Source organism: Mustela erminea, chromosome 4, assembly GCF_009829155.1.
Source record: "Mustela erminea isolate mMusErm1 chromosome 4, mMusErm1.Pri, whole genome shotgun sequence".
NCBI lineage: Eukaryota > Metazoa > Chordata > Mammalia > Carnivora > Mustelidae > Mustela > Mustela erminea.
Genome location: NC_045617.1, coordinates 24655011 through 24679871, shown reverse-complemented (window position 1 = coordinate 24679871; position 24861 = coordinate 24655011). Strand labels below are relative to the sequence as shown.

The 24861-nt window shown below is 38.8% G+C and overlaps 1 protein-coding gene across 2 annotated transcripts in view; it reads right to left on the bottom strand.

Annotated features, from left to right (window-relative positions):
• The window catches only part of PDSS2 (decaprenyl diphosphate synthase subunit 2), a 256817-nt gene that overhangs the window by 131236 nt on the left and 100720 nt on the right, over positions 1–24861 (bottom strand). For both annotated transcript variants that reach the window (XM_032338898.1, XM_032338899.1), the window contains exon 2: positions 15665–15799. In XM_032338898.1, the coding sequence (XP_032194789.1) occupies positions 15665–15799 (135 nt within the window). The remainder of the gene's footprint in view (positions 1–15664; positions 15800–24861) is intronic.

Genomic DNA, 24861 nt, shown 5'->3' with positions numbered 1-24861 from the left:
ATACTGCTAAATAACAGCTTCTTAATAGATTTTGTCAAATCATCAGATAACCAATTAACAGCATCTGAACTGAGATAAATAGTTGTAGCGAAAAGATCTTTTGAAGATGTTTCTGAAATCCTGACTGGTTGTTAATGACCTGTTCAAATTCATTACAATTAGAAGGACAATATTTCACATAGTTTCTCTATATGTTATTATTAACAGCCTGCAATTGTAGTCAACATTTGAGGACCCCCCACTTCTCTTTAATGGGCATTTATGGAATGCCTGCCACAGGTCAAACTCTGTGATAGGCTCTGAGAATTCATCCAAGAAAAAAAGAAAAGAAAGGAATAAAACCATAGCTCAGTTCTCAAGAAGCCAGATGGCCAGCCAGATCAGGGAAGGGTTTAGAGAGCAAACCAAATGATTTTAATCCTGGGCAATAACTACTAACCTAGAAGTAAACACAGAGTTCCAAGGGAGCCCAGAAGAAGGAGGCCTCACTCAAATCTTGATGGAATAAGGGAAGGAGTTCCAAAGAAAGCAGCTTTTTAAGTGGGACCCGAAGGGTAATTCTACCCAATAGGGAACGGTAGGGGAGATATACGCTGGGAATGTGGAGAAGTGGAGAGTGAGGGGCTGAAGTGGGGCTGTTTACTGCAAATCATTAGAATATGCCATTTTAAGGAATCTCTTTTATTTTATTTATGTATTTATTTTTATTTTTTAAAGATTTTTATTTATTTATTTGACAGAGAGAGAGACACAGCGAGAGAGGGAACATAAGCAGGGGAGTGGGAAAAGGAGAAGCAGGCTTCCCATTTGAGCAGGAATTCCAACACTGGGCTCGATCCCGGGACCCTGGGATCATGACCTGAGCCAAAGGCAGACGCTTAATGGACTGAGCCACCCAGGCACCCCAAGGAATCTCTTTTAAACACTGGCCCAGATTAGAAAAAAAAATCCTAAAGTTGGAATGATGGACTTTATGAAATAAAGTCAGCAAACAAGTTCTAGAATAGTTCAGATAACCATGTTTTAAATTTTGAAAAATATTATCTTAAGGAACAGATTACCTGGTCAGGTCCATGTATGGTAAATCAAATTTCAGAGAGGATAAATGTATTATCCATTTAATGTTAATTAAGTCTGACTGAATAATTTGACATGACCAAAATCTGAATTTCATTGGCTATTCTAATTGATCTTTACCACCACAAATGAGGGCAATATACTTGTTTTTTTCTCCCTAAACTGATGAAAGTATGAACTCTGATGTGTTATATATCTAATATACATGTCTATGATATAATGTATGTATATTTTAAAAATACACATTAGAGATAATAAACTTTAAAAGGACCAAGAGTAGACTGATTTAATTCTTTTGGTATGGTACCCAGTACAGTTCAGAGTAATCTGTTACCTACAAAAGCATTTTTTCCAAAGATTTATTTATTTGAGGGAGAGAATGAGACGGCAAGCACAAAGGAAGAGGGAGAAGGAGAAGCAGACTCCCCGCTGAGCAGGAAGCCTGATGGGGGGCTCAAGCCCAGGACCCTGGGATCATGACCTGAGCCAAAGGCAGACTCTCAACTGACTGAACCACCCAGGTACCCAAATTCCTAGATCTTTAAGGATTCCTCATAGTAGGTAAAGAATTCTTCACAGAAGTGTTATTTTCCCCTTCCCAATTGTCTAAGGAGTCCTTCATTCGCCTCTGGATAAAGGCACACCTGTTAATAAGTATTCAAATTTTCCTTAGCTTCGTACCCATTGATAAGATGTAAGAGTATTATCTCAAGGTCATCAGATGTTCAGATTGTCAGTTACAAGTGTACCTAATAAAATGAAAAAAACTGAGTAATTATTAGTTTACCTACCAAGTGTGTTGGGTAATCAGACTCTTTTCTATAGGGGGGTGGGAGAGTAGCAAAAGGATGTGAAAGCGGTTAGGAGACTATCATCACAAAGTCTATCTACACTGGCTGATTGTCTGGCATCCTCTTTCTCTCAGCAAGGCATTCTGAGAGAGAATCGCTGTCCATTCCAATACCACATTTAACAGGAGGCCAGAAGAGGTCAGTGGCGAGTAGTGTTAGGGATCCCATTCTCCCACCCACAAGGCACACTTCAGGTCTCAGTCTAGTCCCCCCTCCCCACCCCCCTGCCCACCACCCAAAAAGAAGAAAACAGAATAAATCATTATACTCAATTTTTTACTTTGCCACAAACACAGATGACTTGAAGGTTGTTGTAATACTTGACTTAAAAAAGAAAAAAAAAAGGTTTGAAGTAGAAAACAAATTCTTCTGTGTGGCTGTAAAATATAAGTTTTTATACTAAAAAGTTGCTTGAAGAGGACAGTGACAATAAAATTGATAATGCCTTGATATTCCTATTTTCTCTGAGATAATACTCCATTATTTCTCAAAAACATACGAGTTGCAGAGGTATAAAAATTCCCATTGAAATATATTCAATATCTGATTATTTGTGTTACGGGAAAAAAAAAAAAAAAAAGAGAGTATGGGATTAATAAGAACTAGAAAGTCCCCAGCTTCTAAACTGTTTCTAAAACAAACAGGAGAACAGAAAAACTAAACATGCTGTTTTGAATGTTTTAAATATGTAAATACGAATTTTTCTTCTCTTTTTACCTTCAGGGAAGTATAAACTACAAAGAAAGCTCTACGCCCATTTAGAGTTGAAGAATTAGAAGGAAAAAGACTCTGGACTTTCAAATAACAGTTCTTGTGTCTTTACTTGGCTCTCTTAGGAACTTCCTTCACTAAAGGCCCCCTATCAAGCGTAGGTAGCATCTAAAAGCGAACCTTGGCTAGTCCTTCACAGAGGAGCTACCTTCCCACCAAACTGGAGGTCATGGTTTTGGGCATATTTATTGAGGATAAGTTGGCAATAGCACACCAGGCACAGAGAGAATGTAAACCACGAAAGACTATGTGGTACCTGACTTTCGGGCTTTCTGAATCGAAGAGGGGAATCAGTAAAATGAGAAAATGGTAAGGAAAGAACTAACATAGGTGGCTATGTTCAACACATTACAAAGAGGTCCAGGTTACCTTGCCTACCCCCTCATTATTCCTGAAGAAAGTAACTTCCAGCCAAACAAACTTTGCATAAGGTACCTATGAAAATAACTAGCTGACTATGAAACACTGCAGGGGTGTCAAAAAGAACGGGTTTTGCATCATTTAGACCATAAACTGAACTAAACCCTAATAATTTATTACTATTCCACTGAAATTCCCCCACAATTCTGATTTGTCAGCTTACTGTTTTGGTTAAATTAAAACTGCTCTGGCCTAGCTACAAAGAGAGAGAAAAAGTAAATTCCCATTTAAAAAAAATCCTGAACTGAATGTTATAAAATTAAATACAGAAATGCATTTTAAGTGCAAAGACTCCTTCCACTGTTGCCAGTAAACAACTAACAAAGGGGAGTTCAGTAATTTCACAGCCGTATTTTCTCACTCTCCTACACTGAGAACACAGTCGTTTGCATGGCATAATAAGCTGTAAATTATCAACATTTTTACATAGCCTGCTGCAAAGAAAAGTCTGCCAGTTTTCTGCTATATTGGATAGTGTTCAAGTGATTAACTATAGCTTTGGAAAGAAGGGGTGGAAACTTGTTTTGCGTCTCAGTTTGTTGGTTCTCTTATGCACAGCCTCTAAAAATCTGTTACATCATTATTTGCGATGAATATGTAAGTAATTACGGTAGAGTAATAGACGCTCTCTATTTCTGCAGGATGTAAATTACCCATGGACAGCAGCATATCTTGTAGATGCATAATTATCCAAGTATTTCCTTGAAACCGTGACTCCAATGAGTATGAATTTAGTGTTTTTTTCAATACCAAAATTTGTAGCACTGAGTACTTCAAGATTAATGACCAATGAAATACAGTTTGTTCCTGCTCTATAGGAAATGCTCATTAGAGAGAACATCTTCTTAGGGCGCAAGTCTGTCTTAGAAAGTGGTTCGTGTATCAGAGAAAACATACAGTTATCGGTTTTCCCCAATAGATAAAGAATAAATCTGTGAAAGGAAATATGGAGTTAAAGAGATACGGTTTGCAAATGTGAACGTTTTTATTTTTAAATTGTAGAGAGCGATCCATACTCAATCTCAAAACAAAAAGAAATTTTGTCTCAGAAAATCAACCATAGTTCATGGAGCCCTTAAGTGCCTACCATAATGCAAGGGCTTTGGTGGCCAACGAAAACCTGGTTTCCATCTAACTACACAATTCTGCACCACCGAACATGGAACATAAAAATCTGTGTTTAGTGCTGAGGATGTCAAGATGAGTAAGAAAGTATATTTAGGGCACCCTACTCCAGAGGCCAGGTACAGTAATGGAAAAAGCATGGGTTCTATGGTCAAATGGGGAATGGGGTTTCTTCCTTTTTTTTTTTCTTTTTTAAAAGATTTTATTCATTTGACGGAGAGAGAGACAGCAAGAGAGGAAACACAAGCAGGGGGAGAAGAAGAGGGGGAAGCAGGAGCCCGATGTGGGGCTGGATCCCAGGACCCTGGGATCATGACCTGAGTTGAAGGCAGATACTTAACGACTAAGCCACCCAGACACCCCTCAAATGGGGTTTCAAGCCCAATTCTGCCATTCACTTACACTATAAATTTGTTCAAGTTATTAAATTTCTATAAGCCTGTTGCCCAAGAAAAGCAATTTTTCTTAACTAATGTCATAAGATTAAATAAATTAGCATTTAAGCACATGGAACTGGTACCAGATATAAAAAAAAAAAAGGTGTTAGCTATAGTAATAATTACTATTTTTCTGGGTTTATCATACTCAGCCTTGCACATAGCAGGTGCTCAAAAAATGGTTGTTGACTGAATGAATGAATTAGCCAATGAGTGAATGAGCCAATGAGTGAATGAACAACTCTAGTAGAGGGATGATATAGGAACAGAAATCATCCCAAGACATACAAGAAGTGTCTCAAAGATACAAAAATATAACAAAAGGCTCACTGGAGACATGCTGAGTTAGAAGGCCCTTACCTCTAGAAGATAATGTCTAGTGGGAAGACATATACATAAATTAGTCATTACAAAACAGTGTGTTAAGTGTTCTAAAAACTCATAGAACATTCCCTCTAGGTTCTGGCTTTAATAGAGACATGGCTTTTCCTGGAGTACTGAAAGCCCTGTATCTTTGTGAGTGGATATACTTCACTACCTATAAACCACAGGCTGAGGAGCTGAGAGGTGGGGCCAGTACTCTCATTATTTCTTCACCATCTCGAGAAAGCCATTGATCCTTCAGACTACTTTCCACCGCCACTCCTCTCCTCTGTTACTCTGTTTTCCTCAGTCTTTGGCATCTCAGCTCAGTTTTGTTGTTCTCCTGGTTGACTTCAATCACATGAACTCCCCATCCTGTGGTTTCTCAATCTACTCAATTCAATCTCTACTACATTCCATCAACCTCACTCTTAGGCACAACTGGAACTTACCTTTTAGGACTGTTCTACTTCTAAAATGTTCATTGTGAATCTCCTACTTTCTTTCTACAACCACCTAACCTCTGACCTCTCTCACTGCATTACTACTCCAACCCCGAATATGAGTCATCAAGACCTCCAGACCTTGGTCACTGTTTTCTCCCTAATTCTGGACTCCCTCAGCTTCACTTCCTTGCTCATCAAGCCTAAATAATATATTTTTTGAGTTTTTTTATTTATTGAGTAATCTCTCTCCTCCGTGGGACTTGAACTCACAACCCCAAGACCAACAGTCACATGCTCCTCCAACTGAGCCAGCCAGGCAGCCCACACCTAAATAATTTATTAGGTCAAGCATTCCTTTGCACATACCCTTTTCTTGGTGGCAAAGAAAAACCATGATCATGCTTTACCTTCTCCACTTCTATTCTAGGGCTGCTAGAAATTATTGTGTTAAGCAATTTGCATTTAATCCTGCAGGGAATGGGACACCAGTGAAGAATTAAGGATATTATACTCTGCTTACAAACTTAAAAACTTGAGCAAAGGAGGGAATGGGGGAATCTTAATAAAAGAAAATGAAGGGGCTCCTGGGTGGCTCAGTGGGTTAAAGCCTCTGCCTTCGGCTCAGGTCATGATCCCAGGGTCCTGCGATCAAGGCCTGCATCGGGCTCTCTGCTCAGCAGGGAGCCTGCTTCCCTTCCTCTCTCTGTCTCTGCCTGCCTCTCTGCCTACTTGTGATCTCTCTCTCTGTCAAATAAATAAATAAAATATTAAAAAAAAAAAAAAAGAAAAAGAAAATGGAGACCCAAGATAACAGTAACTTCAGGGAGGAAGGATGCCAGGATTAGAGATAACCAACCTGAGGATCTGCTCTTTTCCTCTATTACAACCACCACCCAGCTACACAATCCAAGAGTGAGAAAAATCCAAGAGCACAGTGGAGAAGGGACTTCCTTGGGCACAGTGGATGCCAGTACTCTAGTAGCAACTTATGCTGGAGATGTTAAGGATTATCGGTCTTCAATTAAGCAACTTTAATTTAATTAAATATGGAAGGATTGTGGACCCAAGAGTGAATATGGTTATAGCTCTGAAAGTTAAGTTCCAGAAACAGAGCTCTAGAAATGAAATTGCATCCAGTGTCAGACGGCTACTAGATGCATATTATTTTTCTACCTTGTCACTAGAGGCCGGAGACTATTTCTTATCAATATTCGCAGACTCAGCCCTGTGCCTTACAGAGACGAGGTAGTCAGGATGTGCTGTGTTGTACCACACGATACTTGAACCTTGCTGAATAAGTGTCCTATGGTTCAGCTCCTGGACCTGAAACCCATTATGATCTCATCTTACAGAGAAGTAAGATAGATAAGTAAGATAGATAACTTATAGGTAAGTAAGAGCGATTAAGGGACTGACTGACTTACATGAAATAGCCCATCGGTTACACATTTGGGACAAGAACCCAGATCTCTAGCCCTTACACACACGTCTCTATTAAACCACACTGTCTGCTAGTGGGGGGTGCCTTGGGTCTGGGTTCAAAGGATCAACAGGAAGGATGAAGCTGTTAAGCAAACTCTGCCATTAAACCTTTTGACTGTACATCTACCGCACAAAGCTAACATTTTGTTATGACAAGTGTGAAGAAGTAAGCCCTGTTTAAAATGCAGAATTAGGGGCGCCTGCGTGGCTCAGTCAGTCAAGTGCCTGCCTTTGGCTCATGTCATGATCTCAGGGTCCTGGGATCGAGCCCCACATCAGGCTCCCTGCTGAGTGGAGGGAGTCTGCTTCTCCAGAACTCTCCCTCTGCACTGCCCCCTGCTCGTTCCCCCTCCAAATAAATTATTTTTTAAAAAATTAAAAATAAATATTTTTAAAAAATGCAGAATTAGACACCGGACTTTGGCTTTGACTATGGCTTCTCGCTAGTCAACACAGCCCTTCTTTGAGGAAAAGATTTAAACTTTTTCACCAACACCAAAGCAATTGATGTGGTGTGTTTTTTGCTGTGATGTAGTCAGGCAGGCTAATCTATAGCAAGATATTTATATACAATAAGCAAACTCTCAGCTGAGTAGATTAGTAGCTGAGCCCACCTACTTTTTGTGGTTAATTATACTTGTTTGGTAAGAGGCTGTTCTTATTTTGTGTTTCTCCAACAGCTCCGGTGAAGTAATGACTTGTGATGTACAGTATCCTGAACATAAAGAGCCTTCCCCTTTCTTTTTCAACATATAATTGCTGCATTTGTGCATGCTGTGTAAGTTGAAAATAACAATAAAAAGTTAATGAAGAAAATAAGCACTGGTTGTAATGAATTAGTAATATTGCTAGATTTGTATCTGGAGTTTATTTTTATTGTTGTAAGCAGAATACAATCAATAGGAATATGCAATCAAAGTGCACATGCTTTCATCTCTTGAAATCTCCGAAAGGGAGCTGAGATATCTTTAGGAAATTATCTTCAAAAGCCTACTCTAAATTCAATTATTCGGCATAACCATTTTAAATCACTGTCAATAAGCACTTCTCATTTTTAAGGTTCTTGTAGTACAAAAAGATGCATTTTTAAATAGGTTTTTATTGCTTTGTAAGTATGAAATATAACTTTCTTTTAATTTTCAAGTTAATTTTAATCATACAAAATAAAAGGAATAGATTTTCTTTACAAAAAAATTTAAATGTTCCACATAAAGCCCCCTTTGATGATTTCTCTAGAGCTGTTCCCAAACCTCCTCCCTTCCTGCTTCTTCCAACCATTGTCATCCAGGTGGGTGAGGTTTCTTCCAGACTCTTTTCTAGCATTTACATATGTCCTCTTAAAAAAAAAAAAAAACAAAAAACCATAACTATGTTTCCTGCTATACATTTCAATATTAATTATTTCACATCAATGTAATTGACAGCCCAAAATGAATATAATCGACGTGTTCTTACTTAAGCCTCATTTCTTTTTTTTTTTTCCCCCCTCAAGATTTATTTATTTATTTGAGAGAGAGAGAGAGAGAGAGAGAGAGAAAGAGAGTGGGCATGCATGAAGGAAGGGCCAGAGGGAGAGAATCTCAAGCAGACTCCTCTGGAGAGGACCTGGAGGTGGAGGTCAGCCTCAGACCCTGTGAAATCATGACCTGAGCTGAAATCACAAATTGGATGCCAAACCATCTGAGCTACCCAGATGCCCCAATCCTCATTTCAAAGGTATTTTTTGATTTGGTCAATCTCTAAGGTATATATGGTTTTTTAATTTTGTTCGGCAGTTTTAAGTACCAGACAAATTCTAATGTGAGGTATGAAGGTGAAGACGGATAGTCTACTGTTGCCACGACTAGACATCATCTGAAATTAATTCATGCCACACTAAAAAGATAATTATGAACTAAAATATTTTCAGCTGAGACCAAGACTTATTCCCTAAATTTAAAGATTTATCAACAACAAAACTCACTTCTTTTACCATTTTTAAAATTTTCCACCATTCTCCTTAAATTAAGATTTCATTTGGGCCTCCAAATATTCTACTACCATTCTGTGACAGCATCCCAAGTCTGACAAACTTCCTCTTAGAGGAGAAATCACTCTTAACATGAGTCATTTTTTTAAGATGTTTTCGAGATTTAACTTATAGTTATGTTTATAATGCTTTTTCTGAGATTAGTTCTAAAAGCCCAACAATGACCTTAGGATATAATGATTAATTTAACCTTAATCAACTGAATAATACACTGAGTTAAAAAAAAGAAATAGCACAATTTCCAAGAAATTGACAGTGTCCATTTTAAGATTTTATGTATTTATTTCAGAGAGTGAGTAGGAGGAAGAGGGAGAGAGAATCTGAAGCAGACTCCACACTGAGTGCACAGCCCAGTGCGGGACACAATCCCATAACTGTGAAATCATGATCTGAGTCAAACCAAGAGTCAGACGCTTAACCAACTGAGACACCCAGGTGCCCCGATGGTGTCCATTTTAACAAGGACGGTAAACCTAAGAAAGTAAATCATTTTGCTTCACTCTTGCTCTCTTTGTTAACAACAACAACAACAAATATCTATACTTTATGCATTTTTATAGTCTACTTGATCTTGTCCAAAAGAGGAAAAGAAAAAGTTCAGGTCAGCCCAGGGACTCTAAAGCCCTCATTCTAATAGAAGACTAAGCTAACCACCAGTTTTTTGGTAAAAGTGCATTATGAAGTGCATAAGTGAAATAAACATACAGTTAAAAATAATTCAGACCACTGAGGACTTAAAATGAATGAAGTCTCTTTCATCCCATTTCCCCCAACCAGTTGCCCATCCCCAGAGGTGACCACAATTAACTCTTTGTGTCTCCTTTAAAGCATTTTCCATGTGTAGAAAAATCCACCATTCACCCATTCAAGCCCCAGTGGGATCAACCTGTAATATGCTTCTGCATCTTGATTTTTTTTCTTGATCTTCGAGATCTTTCCAGATCAGGCAAACAGACCTCCTTAATGCTTTTAAACATCCATCTGATACTCCCTGCTTCAGTAACAATGTGGGCTCTCTTGGTGGATGCTTTGATTGTTTCCCTTTTGGGGGGTTGCTGTGTTCTTGCAAACTACGCTACAAAAAACATTCTTATACATACATCTTTGAGCATTTGTGTTAACACATCAGCAATTTTGCTAAATCAAAGGGTGGTTGAATTAGAGTAAAATTTATAGTTGAAGATGCTATAGCTACCCCAAATCTAGGCAATGCAGTCTAGCTGAATACTCAGGAAGAAAAGAAAATGTGCTTGGCAAACTTCTTCCAATCTCTTTAATCAGTTAAATAAGAGGTGTTGGGAAATTTCAGGCAACAAAGGTAGAATGAAAATATGTGGTCTGTTTTATAACTGTTAGTTACCAAATTATTTTCTAAGTAACTCTATCAATTAATGTCCCTACTAACAAAGCATTCAAGTGCTTGCTTCTTACACACTCACAAATACTGGGTCAAACTTTTTAATCTTTGCCAATCTGACAAAGGAAAACAGTGATTGTGTTTTAACTCGTCCATTATGATGAATTCCAGACTTTTCCACCTGTTGTTTACTAATTATCTAAGATTCTTCTTCACTGAACAGCCTGTTCATTTCTTTAATTCATGTTTGTGATGCATTTTCTGGATTTATAAGACCTTCAACCAATTTGTTCATTAAAAATCGGTCCTTTTGGCTTGTATGTTTCAAATATTTTTGTAACTCTGGCATTTTCTTTTGACTTTACAGTAATTTTTTCCATTTATGTGCAGTCAAATGTATTTTTTGTTTATAGTTTCAGGGTTCTGGAACCTTTTAGGGAGGTCTTCCTTGCTTGAAGATTAAATGATAATAAAAATTAAAAAAATAATAATTTAAGATTATTGTTATTATTAATCAGCCATGATCTTAGAGTCACTGACTGCCATCTCTGTGTTAGGAATATACTGAGTGCTGGGGTAACATGAAGAAAATAGATCATCTGAACTATGTTTCACAGCACATGAAGTACACAGTCTTCTGTTATCAGTATCACAAATAAATACAGAAAATGATCGGTCCATAATTTTATTTTCTTACTCATCAGCTCACCTGTCACCCAGAAGCAATACTGTCACTACACTGGTTCCCCAACAGCAGGTCATTCTCCTCCCTCTGGAAATGGGAATTGAGGACAACATAAACTCAGAGGAGTCTAAAATCAGTAAAACCTCAAGCCATAGAGACGCTAGAACGGGAGCTGTGGATAACAGAGGTGAGCAAATAAAAGGCAATGAAAGAAGGAATAGGTCAAAATATAAAGCAAATAAATTTTTAATGGTATTTAAAAATATTTAGGGGTGCCTGGGTGGCTCAGTTGGTTACACAGCTGGCTTGTGATTCCCACTGAGGTCATGACCTGAGTCCTGGCTGAGGGGCCAGGGCAGGCTGTGCTCAACAGGGAGTTGGCTTGAGGATTCTCTCTTTCCCTCTCCCTCTGCCCCTCCCCCGCTCTCTCTCTCTCTCAAATAAATCTTTAAAAATAAGATAAAATTAAAAGATGAAAAAATTTAGTAGATCTTCTGTAGTACTATGGGTGTTATTTTTTTGTATTTTTCAATGATATTCCACTAATACTTTTTTCCTTTGAAATGTAACTTTACATCTCACTTTACATGATAACTATGTTGAAAATTTGAGGCTTTTTCATATTCCATGAAAAGTACTTTAGAGTTGGCTTTACAGCTCACATCTTGAACTAGTATTGTCAAAGGACATAATAAGGTACAGTCACTGTGAGACACAGTCCATGTTAAACTACTACTGTAAAATGTGTGATTCCAAATGTGTATTTTGTTTGGTCTACTACGTTTATGCTCTATGGAGGTTCGGCCGTGCAAAGGTCTCGTTTCAATCTCTTCTACCAGAGTTAACAAAAGATGTTGGGAAATCTCAGGCAATGAAGGTAGAATGAAAACATGTGGTCTGTTTATAACAGTTAGTTAGATAAGAAATAACTGAATCAATTCTTGCTAAAACAATCGAGAAAGTTGAAGTATTCATAAAGAAAATTCATGTAAGTTTCTTTAAACTTAATAATTACGTTACATTAGAGATGTTGATACTTTGTAATATCATATTTTATATATTGTAATGATTTTTTTGTACATAAAATAAAAATATTCTATCCTTAAGATAGTAGGAAGTTATAAATTTATCTTCTTAGGAGTGGCTATGGATTCCTGGCAATTTAGTAATACTCCTAAAGATTAATTTTTTTATTATTGAAATATAGCTGACATATAATGTTGTATTAGTTTCAGGGGTGCAACAGTGATGTGACAATTGCATACATTACTCAGTGCTCACCACAATCAGTATAGTCACCATCTGTCACTATACAACATTATAGTATTATTTTTTTGATTGATCACTTTTGCAACTAATTTTCTGAAAGCCAGGACTGGAGGAAAAAAACTGAAGTCCACAGCCTTGTTGGCAAAAGGCTATGGTAGATGTTTATAGTGCAGTTTTATAAATGTAGCTCTCTTACCTGTTTTTCAAAATGTAACTACTACATTTTAGCCTCACTTCTGCCTCTCTTGGCCATTAAATGATACATTTCCTAAGCATATCCACAGGTTATATCCATCACTTATATCCTTAGGCCAAACAAAAGAGGTCACCTAACTCACTTTTGGTCCCTTAGGTAATTTATTCAGGTCCCATGATCTGACCTCAAAGTCAAGTTTATGAGAGAAAAACACAAACAATGTAAATCCCAGAAGTTTGGAGGTGAATTAAAAAGCTCCCAAGTCAGTACTTCCCTCAAATGTTAAATAATTCACTGTGGCATTATAGATACAAGCCTCCAGTAAAAGTTACACTTGAACAATTAAGGAAGCAAGATCCAAATAACTTCGGGGTAGAGAAACAAATTAATGGTTTCTCATAGTACTGTGCCAAATTACATTTTCACATTAACAAGTGTGTAAAACACCCAAGCATCACCAACGACTTACTAGATTAAGTTTGATTAAAGAAAATAGCTTAGAACAACACACCAGGATTATCTGCTAAACATACTTATGGATTCTATACACTTGGGTGTGAAACCCATTTATATTATTTATAAAGTTTTTATATTCATAATGTATCACCTACTCTTTTGTAAAGTTTTTTTTTATACTTGTTCATGTTATAATAATCATCTGTCACATGTGTTATATTCCTCTGAAGGATCAGAAGGAGATGCAACTGTTTCTTAGTGGCTAGATGTGAAATTCAAAACACAAGATCACATCACAGTGCCCTGTCCACATAAAGATATCACCACCTGCCTAGTAGAAAGGGGGCGCACTTTGGAGTAAAAGTAGGATTTACATACCAACTCTATCACTTTCCAACTAGAAGATTTTAGATAGTTCTTAACCTCAGTCTTAGCTTCTTTTACTGCAAAATAGGGATAATTCATTTGTGTAAATATTTATGGAACACCTATGCATCAAATAGTACTTTCCAAGGGTTATTTTTATTTTAGGATGAGAGATAATAAAACATAGCTGGTGTTCATTAAAGATATGTACAGTCACCCAATTGCAAGAGCAGAGGCTCGACCAATCAAATAGGGTCAAAGTGGCACACTGAAAATCAACAGAGTTCCTAAAGGAAACAAAGATACATGGGATACAAGGTGCTATGGAGTCCGTTTGCTTTCCAGGGATTAACAACATTATTGGTATTGATTACAGATCTTTCTGTATATTCTCTGGTTAATTCAACTAAACTCAATCAAGGGCTCTCTACAAAACTCCTAAGGTAAAGTTTGGAGCTCTAATTCAGACCGGCTGGGGGAAGGATGTAGATGTATAAAAGATTTGCCAACTTACTTTCCATTCAGACATTTTTCAAAGACACGCTTACAAGAAGATCCTTTTTGGCAAACTAATTTAATGGAGAGCCTAACCTATATGTGAAATAAATTCTTTGAATCAGACTAGAAAAGCAGAATGGAATCAAGAAAAAAAAGAAAAAACCATATGAAATTTGGAAGGAAAAGAACTATAGTTGGATCCTCAACTTGTCTCATTTGCCAGTTGGGCCACCTTGAAAAAAATCTCAAGATTTTTGAATCTCAGTTTGCTCAAGAGTAAAATAAGTATAATGACAACTCTTATCTATAGCATCTTGGTAAGGATCAAATGAGATAACTAATAAAAATGATCAGTAACCTACAAAACAAATATAAATATTTCACAGTGAGTAGGGACTGAATATGATCCCAGGTATCCCTTCTGGTGAAGATACTTGCATGGATAAATGGTAAAAGGTTTGCAAAATTATCCTGGCTGGAAGAAGGGTCCAGCAGTGATAATTCTGACTACTTGTTAATGAGGAAAGATCATTTGGCTTCATACCTGGTAAGCAGTAGTCATCTCTAAATATTATCTAAGAAAAAAAAAATGTATGGATAGGACTAGTAGGGGAAAAAAAAAAACCATAAAACTAAGGTATGGGTTGATTTTTAAAGTAAATCCATGAGATATAGTAGCCGTAAGTCAAACTTCCCAGAAATGCTTCTTTTTGTGAGGAAAATTTCCTTGTCACCCATGTTTCTGGAGTGGTTTTAATTTCATGTGCCAAAGTCCACCTGCAGGGGCTACAGAGAGGCTATAGGGAGGCTTTTAACACAATGTCAAGTGTGATAAATACTAAATTAAAAAAAAGTTATTACTGATACACTATTACTAAAAAATACGCAGTGATTTTTTAACGCAATGATTTTTTTAAAAAATAGAACTGAAAATTTTAAGTATGTTTTATGTTGAAGCAAAAATGACTCATACTCACACATTTGTTTTTTAGTCTAAATGTGTAAGAGAAAAAATTTCTTATTCTAGTGAGTTTAGTTAAAAACCTTTTCACCATAAAAATAAGCATAATAAAATGATATGGCACTGAAGTACATTCATTCTCCTAAAATGACAGTTGCAACATTGTTTTATAGTTAGGTATCATTTTTTTTTTTAAATTTATTTGACAGAGAGAGATCACAAGTAGGCAGAGAGGCAGGCAGAGAGAGAGGAAGGGAAGCAGGCTCCCTGCTGAGCAGAGAGCCCGATGTGGGACTCGATCCCAGGACCCCGAGATCATGACCTGAGCCGAAGGCAGCGGCTTAACCCACTGAGCCACCCAGGCGCCCTAGTTAGGTATCATTTTGAGTAGGTTTAAAAATCATAAATCCTGGACTATGTCTCTGTAGGGAAATACCATGATGGTGAAGGAGGGGTAGTCACGAATAGAAAATTTTAAATGGCTAGAATGGAAATGAAAGTTTTCAACACAAATGTATGGGGAAATTTACCAGTTACGCACGGAGCTGCTAAGTCTATTAGACTTGTTAAGAACAATAAAAATACATTTAAGAAAGAGGGGGGTGACTGGCTGGCTGAGTCGGAGGAGTGTGCGACTCTTGGTCTTGGGGTCATGAGTTCGAGCCCCACACTGGGTGTAGAGATTGCTAAATAAATAAATAAGTAAACTTAAAAAAAAAAGAACAATAAAAATACATTTTTAATCATACAAAATATGTTAATCTATCCGTGAATCAGAGAATGACGAAGAACTAAACAGTGAGCTCCACTGACCACTGTTCCGTAAAAGGAAACACAATCTAGAAAGTCAGGTCAAAAGACTAAGTTCTTCTTACCATGAATAGATCCCACTGACCATGTCATAGTTCTGACATGAAGCATTCGTGCTGCTGGGCCCAGCTGCTTTGGAAATAAGTAGCACCACCAAGCCCCGCAACTGGAGGTTGTGCCGGCTATCGTGTACGAGCCCCCTGCCAACAAAGAAAGGAGAGGATTAATATACTGTTACAGGATCAGCCACATCAAGTTAGGAAGTTGCTACTATTCACCAGACTTCCAAATCAGAGAATGGGACTCAGTGGAAAGAAACAGAAGTAGGGGAAGAAAGAGATAATATAGCAGAAAGCAGTGAGTTCAGGAAACGACCAGGGAAACCCGTGGCTGGCATTAAAAATGACAGGCTCCGACTGTGAGGCCTAATGATCTGGCTCCTTCCTCTTTCTGGGTTTTCCTATAGTCTGGACCTTCCACCTCACAATCTCAACTGTTTGCTCAACCCATAGTTTTAAACTGCTCTACGGTAGCTAATAGCAACTGAAATACAAATTATATGGCTTGGGTGAAGTGATATTATTTGGTGATGATGGTGCGAAAGGAGAGTGGTAAAAAATAATTTCTGGGGGCACCTGGGTGGCTCAGTGGGTTAAAGCCTCTGCTTTCAGCTTGGGTCATGATCCCAGGGTCCTAGGATCGATCCCCGCATCGGGCTCTCTGCTCGGCAGGGAGTCTGCTTTCCTTCCTCTCTCTGCCTGCTTCTCTGCCTACTTGTGATCTCTGTCTGTCAAATAAATTAAAAAAAAACAAAAAAGATTTCTGCCTTCACAGGTAGAAAAGATGATCAGAGAATTAAAGTAACAAATCCAAATGACTTAAAAATTTACTTGATAAGTAAAATGGAAATGTATGCCATCAGCAAGTCTTGCCATTTCCTATTATTTATGGAAAGCATTATCATTCTAGACAACAATATGGCTTTAACTTAGCATGTCATTTTACTTTTGCGATGAGTATTGAATTTTCATAATTTCTACTATAACTAAGGCCAGGAATACATTGGGGTTTTTTTTTCCTCAAATATTGTAAATGGTTGTCATATAAGAACTAAATGGCAACATAGAAAGAAAGAAAGTAAGAAAGGGAGAAAGAAGAAAGAAGGAAACTATGGGCAATATATTATAATAAATTAATATTTAGAACAATGCTAATGAGCACTAATCAAATAGATACTATGTATACGTACATAAATAACACACGAATATAGTTCTTGAGTGTTGTGGAAAAAAGTATTAAAATTCTATTATACTTCATTAAATTATTAAGCCCTCTTTGGTAAATGTTGAACAAAGAATTAATTTAAATTAATTAAGTTAACATAGCCAAAATTAATGAGTTAGTTCATTACTTAAGAAAAATCGTTGCCCCTCATGCCTCCAAACAGAAATTTTTAAAAGGAACCCTTTGTAACCTTCCTGGTTTCAAAATAAGGCAGATCTTCAGGCTTTCTGCAAAGGAACAGATATAGCTCTTTCGCTAATTATACTTTCCCCTCAATCTAGTAAGTGATCGTCAGCAAGTTTGAGGAGTTAGTAATTTTTAAAAGGAAGTTCTAATTTCTTAGGAAAAAGCAGCTAATTTATAGTAATTAACTTATACACAACAGAAACAAATAATCATCAGAAATATCCAAAGCTTCTCATTGTCATGTATCTCTCCACTTAAATCCTGTAGACCCAAAAGGCAGGGAGGCTGGGAAGCACCCTATTTTATAATAAGTAAATGTAAAGCGGGAGCAGGAACATTCCTAAGTTTTCTGCTTTGAATTACAAATTTTAACTTAGGCTGCTAGATCCTTATTAATGCACTGCCCAAGGTGAATCTTTATTCTTCCCATTTTAGATAATACTATTAAGGAGAAGGTCTGAATTGGCTCTTAACTGGAGAAAGGGAAAAGAGGAAGACGAGGCTGTATGTGCGTGCTTGTGTCTTGGGGGTTGAACCTGGGGAGGGATGAGGGATATAATAACACAGTAAGACCTCCAAGAGGGTGAGACGCTGGAGAAAAGTCTGACTACATCATGCTAATGAAATAGCTCTGGTAACAGTTTTGATGCCTTCCTCAAAGTTCTCAGAGATGGGACCTTCCATAGGAGACACACACACAAACGAAGCAGCAAGAAGAAAGAGGAAAGAAGGAAGGGGCGGGGGAGCAGGAGGGGAGGAGGATGAAGAAGACGAAGGGCAACAAATACTCAGAGAGTGCTTCATATATGCCAGGAACTGTTCTAAGGGTTTACTCTATGTTAACTAAATTAATTCACAAAAACTCCAAGAGCAAAGTACCACGATTACCCCAATTTTGCAGATGAATGAGGAAGAATGAGGCACTCAGAGAAGTTAAGCAACTTGCTCCCAGCGGGTAGGCAGTAGAGCCTTGACAAAGCCAAGATCTGAGTCCAGACCAACTGACTCTACAATCTATACACACTCTTTTTAGAAAAAAAAAATTTTTTTTTTGAGATTTTGTTTATTTGAGAGGGAGAGAATGAGAGAGAGACTGAGAACACGAGAGGGGGAAGGTCAGAGAGAGAAGCAGACTCTCCACCGAGCAGGGAGCCCGATGCGGGACTGGATCCTGGGACTCCGGGATCATGACCTGAGCCGAATGCAGTCACTCAACCAACTGAGCCACCCAGATGCCCTAGAATCTATATACACTCTTAACCATTATGCTCTCATGACTCTCCAATCTGCTTCATCTCATGTACAAAATTATTTGCTAATAATGAGAAGACTGTAGCTTTAGAAATAGGTTAAAAAAAAAAAAAAAACTCCTCCCATTCATTAGCTGTAGGACTTGGAGACTGCTACCTCCGCTATAAAATGAGGCTGATGATGTCTACTTTCCATCGTCATTTTATGGAAGAAGCAACAAGAAGAAAGTATCTAATACTGTGGAAGCATGTGGTAGGTGATCACATAATCAGAAAACTACATTCGCTGTCCTTATTACTTTTTTGCCACCTATTTTTTTTTTCTCAACTCATAGTTTTTCTCTCTTCTAATCCATTTCTACTCCTGTCTCTCAAAGTCTAGCCCACTCCACAGGCATACATAATCGCCTATAAATCTCCTCTCCTACCTCCCAAAATAACAAAAGTCGAGAAATCCTTCCCCCATCCCCTGCAAACTTCATCATGCATCAGTGAAACATTTGCCACTTCGAGAAAGCATTCTGAAAAGGTCAGGAAGAGAAATTGTAGTGGACTGGCTGACAGAAACCAAGGGAAGAGTCAGAAAAGCCCACCTTCTGACAGTAGTTAACGACCCGGAGAAGAGCTTAACAGCTTAAGTAAATTAAAAAACTGCTTCCAAACACCACTTCTTGAAATTTACTTCATTAACACCCTTAAGAAAAAAAAGCACCAAGATAAACTGATAAAGTCTGCAGCTCAAAAATGAGCTCACAACCAAACGAGAATACGAACTTTTGCTTCTGAGCATAAAAAAATCCTTGGGAGGGGCACCTGGGTGGCTCAGTGGGTTGGGGCCTCTGCCTTCGGCTCAGGTCATGATCTCAGGATCCTGGGATCGAGCTCCGCGTCGGGCTCTCTGCTCCGCGGGGAGCCTGCTTCCCCCCTGCCCCCCGCCTGCCTCTCTGCCTACTTGTGATCTCTGTCAAATTAAAAAAAAAAAAAAAATCCTTGGGATTCTATAATACAGAGATACTAGTTCTCATCTAGATCAGGCTGTACTCTGCCTGAAACAGCATGAGTTTCTCTCGGTGCCTCTCTACAGGAGGGACACTGATGAGCCAGAGCATGGCTAGAAGATGGTGAATTCCTCTAGTGCCACATGCATGCCTGTAGAAAAAGCTCTGGATGCTAGCTTAGAGAATAGTTAGGTTGGTGTTCTCAAATTTATCCAGGCAAAGAGGCAGTGAACGCTTACAGCAGGTTAGGCATGGTGTAAACAACAGTGGAGGAGGGCCTGATGGTGAGCGCTGGTGAGCTGTGGTCTCCCTTCTGATGGATAAATAGAGTCTGGATTAAAAATCCCAATAAAGGGACGCCTGGGTGGCTCAGTTGGTTAAGCAGCTGCCTTCGGCTCAGGTCATGATCCCAGCGTCCTGGGATCGAGTCCCACATCAGGCTCCTTGCTCAGCAGGGAGCCTGCTTCTCCCTCTGCCTCTGCCTGCCATTCTGTCTGCCTGTGCTCGCTCTCTCCCCCTCTCTCTCTCTGATAAATAAATAAAATCTTTAAAAAAAAAATCCCAATAAAATGTGGCATGAGCTACCTTACAGGATGAACAAGGGCTGTGGGAGCACAGAGAAGGGGCCACTAACATAAATGGCGGAGAGGGGTGAAGGAGACTTCCCTGAGACTTAAGGATGAGGAGGCAGTAGCCAGGGGAGCTAAAGCTGAAAGGGGAAGTGAAGGGGCAAAAAGAAGGTATTCCAAAGAAGAAACAGTATGGGTGAAAGTTTGGAGGAAAGACGGGGGCATAGCTATTTCCAGAACCGACATGGCAGGAGCATAGCATGTGAGGGGAAGAGTTGGGAGAAGGAAAGCTGGCGGAAGGCATGAGAGGGGTCTATTCATCTGAAAGGGCTCCAATCTGGGCAGGAGACAGAACTACTATAGAAACTGACACAACTGGATAGAAAATATGAAAACAGAGCAGGCCAATATTGATTCAACATGAAGAAATTAAAAAACAAACAAACAAACAAACAAAAAACAAAAAAAACAAAGCAGCCTCTGGTGATGCTGAGTCCCGTTAACAGAGACATTCGGGAAACTGCACAGCCCCTGACATACACGCCTGGACTAGTTGACATTTGAAGTTTCTTCTTCCTCTGGGATTCTTCATGATCTCACCTCACTTATTTAATTATCCAGTACTCTACAGTATATATAATAGGCCCCGAAATTGGAAGAATCCTTTATTGTCATCAAAATTAGAATGTCATAAATGAAAGCAATATTAATACCTTGAAATCTTATTTACTGAAGTTCTACAGAATTGTGTTCCTTTTAGCTCATGTCAACTAAAACCTCATCATTCATTCATTCAACTAATTCAGACTGGACACTGTCCATAAATTAGGGACTATGTGAGGCACAGACACAATGGTGAGAAAAACCAGGCATGGAGCTTGTGGAATTTGCAGGCTAATGGAAAAGACTGGAAATAATGGAAGAATCACAGAGAAATGCAAAATTACAATGGCAGTAAATGCCACAAAGGAAAAAGATGATACTGGGAGGGTTTAAAAAAGGGGAACTGACCTAGCGAGGAAAGTCAGAGGCTTCCATGAGGAGGTGATGGCTAAGCTGATACCCAAAGGCAGAAGAGATGTAAGAGGGGTCAGTGGGATGGGAACAGACACGAGGAGTATATCTGCAACACAAAACCAGGCATATGTGAGGCTGAGAGCACTGTATGAAATGAAGCTGGAGACAGCTGGGACTAGACCACACAGGTTAAGCAGGCCACATGAAGACTTTTGCTCTTTATCCAAAGAGTGGTGAGAAGCCACTGTAGTTTTTATTAAGCAGCAGGTGACATAATCAGATATTTAAAAACAAAAAAAAAAACAAAAAACAAAAAAATCTTATCATCAGTGGAAAAATGACTTGGGTGAGGAGGAAGGAGGAAAACAAAGTGGGTATGAGGAGCCGTGTTAGGAGGCTTTTACAGTAGTCAATGAGAAATATGGGGGTAGAAATATGGGGGTGGACAAGTGAGAGAGGTACCAAATCTAAAGTAATATTGCAATTCAATTTAAATCGATGGTGGATACTATGTAGTCCTGGAAAATTAGCAAATATGGATAAAGCACTAATTTCAAATAATATCATCCTGAAAAATCTGTAGCAGAATTTGGGGGCAGGGTAGGAAGGACTTGGCCCCCTCTAAAATTCTGCTCTAGATCTACAACAGATAGAGAGAGCAAACACACACTAATATTCTAATAGCTACACCATTTCGGGATGGACATAAGGATTGAATAGGTGAAACTCCATGCAACCCAGCTCTATATCCTTCTCACATTATGGTTTTATGGCTAACTGCATCATCATATCTTTCCACAGCTACTACCTTCCTTTCAGTTCTGTATTTCAGTCTTCAAATCATAGCTATGTCCCCCCCCCACCTCTTTTTTGAAGGGGAGAGGGAAACAGAGAGAGGGGGAGAGAGAGAGAGACAATCTTAAGCAACCTCCCTGCACAGCACAGAGCCCGATGCAGGGATTGATCTCACCGCCCAGAGATCATGACTTGGGCCAAAGTCAAGAGTCAGACGCTTAATGGACTAAGACACCCAGGCGCCCCTGACACCTTTCCACGTAGCCTCTCAAATTCCATTTCTTCAATATATATGTACCAAACATGAGAGGCATACAAGAAGTAAGTGATATAATTAAAGAATTATAATAATAGGTTCTAATATGTTTAAGCTGAATAATAACAAGCAACAGATATCAAAGGTAGCAGAGTAACAAAAAGCTACCAGTACACAGAAGAAGAAAGAAAACCGTTTCTCGCAAGAGGTGCTCCTGACAGTAGAGGTAGCATTCAGATGGAGCCCGAGGGTTGGTCAGACTCCCCTGAGCAGAGAATGGAGGCAGGACTGGAATGGGGTTAATGGATTGGAAAGAGTGGTATCTGAGGAGAAAAAAGACAGGTTATGCATACTAAGAAGGTAGAAGAATGAGGAGCAGGTTCCGGAGCTGTGGGGGCTACCCACCGGGCAATATGTGAAGGTGAACAGGCCCAGAAAAAAGACAGCGTAAAGAATGAAGGGCTTTCGGAGTCAGGTTCAGAGGTGGGACTTTAGTCTGCAGGCAATTTGAAGGCATGGATGGTTTGTCAGCAAGGGAGTAATGTGATCAGAGCTAAAGACTAAAACTGTTACTCTGGGCCTGATATTGTTCCTCTGGCAGTAGCGCATTGGGTGCGACGGAAAGGACAGGGAAGATTAGTTCGGAGTAGCTTCTTCCAATAGTCCAGGTGGGAGATAATGAGGGCCTCAATTAGGGCAGCGGCAGCAGCGATGGAAAAGAGCTGAATGATGGCCACAGCACGGACGTGGAACAGGCTAGTCTGGCCAGCTGACTGCATGAGGGGCGACCCTCCTGCAGTGAAGGAAAGATAAGGGATGAATGTGAGGTTCAGACCTGTTTCCCCGAGATGATGCTGCTAGCATTCATGGGGACTGGAAGAAAAAAGAGAGCTAATGGGGAATTAATGAGCTCAGTTTTGGACATGTTAACTTTGAATGCAAGAAAGACTTCCAGATGGAGATGCCCAGCAGGTAGCTGGAAATGCCATGGCTACAGATTTGGGAAGCATCTTCGAAGAGGTGATGGCTGAATTAGTAGGAATTGATGGATGAGTTTTTGAGAAGAGAAAAGAGGGAAGGGAAGGGATGAGAGGGGAAAAGGAATCTTGGAGAATTCCTTCACGTAGGGGACAGAGGAAGGATGAGTAACCACATGAAGGAACACAGTGGGTCCACAAACAAATAAAAGGGGTCTCTGCAGATACCCAGAAAGAAGTGTGAACAAGCATGCATGATGGAGGTCATTTTGGACCCCAAAGCCTAGGCTCACTCAGGCTTTATATGGCCTTGCTATTTAATTATTGGCTCACAGGTACTATATACCTCACAGGCCTGTGGCAACCTTGAAGGTACTCAGGCTTGCCATCTTTGGATGTCCTGCACCTAGCAGAGTAACTGACATAGAGCAGGTCTCCAAAAAAAAAAAAAAAAAAAAAAAAAAAAAAAAAAAAAAACACGCAAGATGAGAGAATAAATAGGTTCAAGAAGTAGAACAGCAGATTCTCCATCTCACACATCCCACCCAAACAGCCCTACTACTATTCCCGACTTTCCTCATCTCTGCTGTTCTCCATTTGCCACATTGAGCCAGTCAGCTCTGCGTCTTGAGTCCCTCTTCCTAAATCAGAGTATATTCTTTAAAAGCGACAGCCACACAGGAGAAAAGCCCCAACATACTCTAAAAAACAGGCTGAGATTTTAATGCTACCCTGGAAAGTTACCATATATGAGAATTATACCACATTAAAGGATCGACTCCTTAAGTTTTAAATAGAGAGAACTCAATATACTGGAGTGTTTATGTGTTTTGTTTCCTCATTTAGGAGAAGTGAATGAATTCATTGCTGCATCAGTGCCCGTGAGAGAAGGCTGTCCTCACTTTGAACAGAAGGTAGGGATTAGTTCCAGATGGAGAGTTGAGGTAGGATGGCAGAACTGGGGCATGAGAGAAAACTTTTGAGATGTATGCTCAAGAGTTCAGAATTCTAACTTATGCTATGATCCAAATCACAATCCTTTGGTACATTTATAGTCAAATATTAAGGAAAGAGTTTAGCCATGTACAAAGAAGGGACCATCACCTTTGAGTCAGCTCAAAGTGCCTCGAAATAAAACTAAAGGCAAAAAAATCGGTACCGCTCAGACCCCCACAATAAGAACTCCCTCAGATGCTAACACCTACAGCTATAGAGCTTTAATATTCTATTACGCCACTTTAAATATATCCAATTCCAATAAGCCAATCCAAACAATGTAAGCACCAAAGATAAATGTCAAAACTAACATACAGGAGGTGGGTTGATCGATGAGATTCCTAATAGCGCTTTAGGACAGTGACTGCAACTCCTAGACACATTTTTTTAAGGTTTATATACAGAAAACTGAGAAGTCAGGATCGCCTGCAATGTGCACAGTTTTTGCCAAAGAAGCATTAGAAATACTCTGATCTTTTAATTTTTTTGAATGCTGACTACAACCTGCTAAATTGATTTTGTACTAATGAGTTGCAACCTGCAGGGTTTTTTTTTTGGGAAAAAGTGTTTTGAGTCATGTAAAGTATGTGATATATAAAGTCAAAAGAACTGGAAGCATAATGTAAAATTAATTAAGTAGGAACAGTACCATCACCATTTAAAAACAAAAAAATCTGTCCACATACTAGAACAAATTTAGTGTTGCAAGAAACCATTAAAACTTTTTTAATGACATGGAAAAATACTTAAAATGTTAAATGAAGATAGAATATAAAACTGTATACATAATATCTCAATTATGTTTCAATATATGCACATATATATGCATATAAACAAGGCCAAGGACAAAAACTAGAAAAAAATATGGCAAACATTAACGTTTTAAATCTGGGTATCATTATATAGGTGTTCCATATACAAAGTGTCTTTGTAT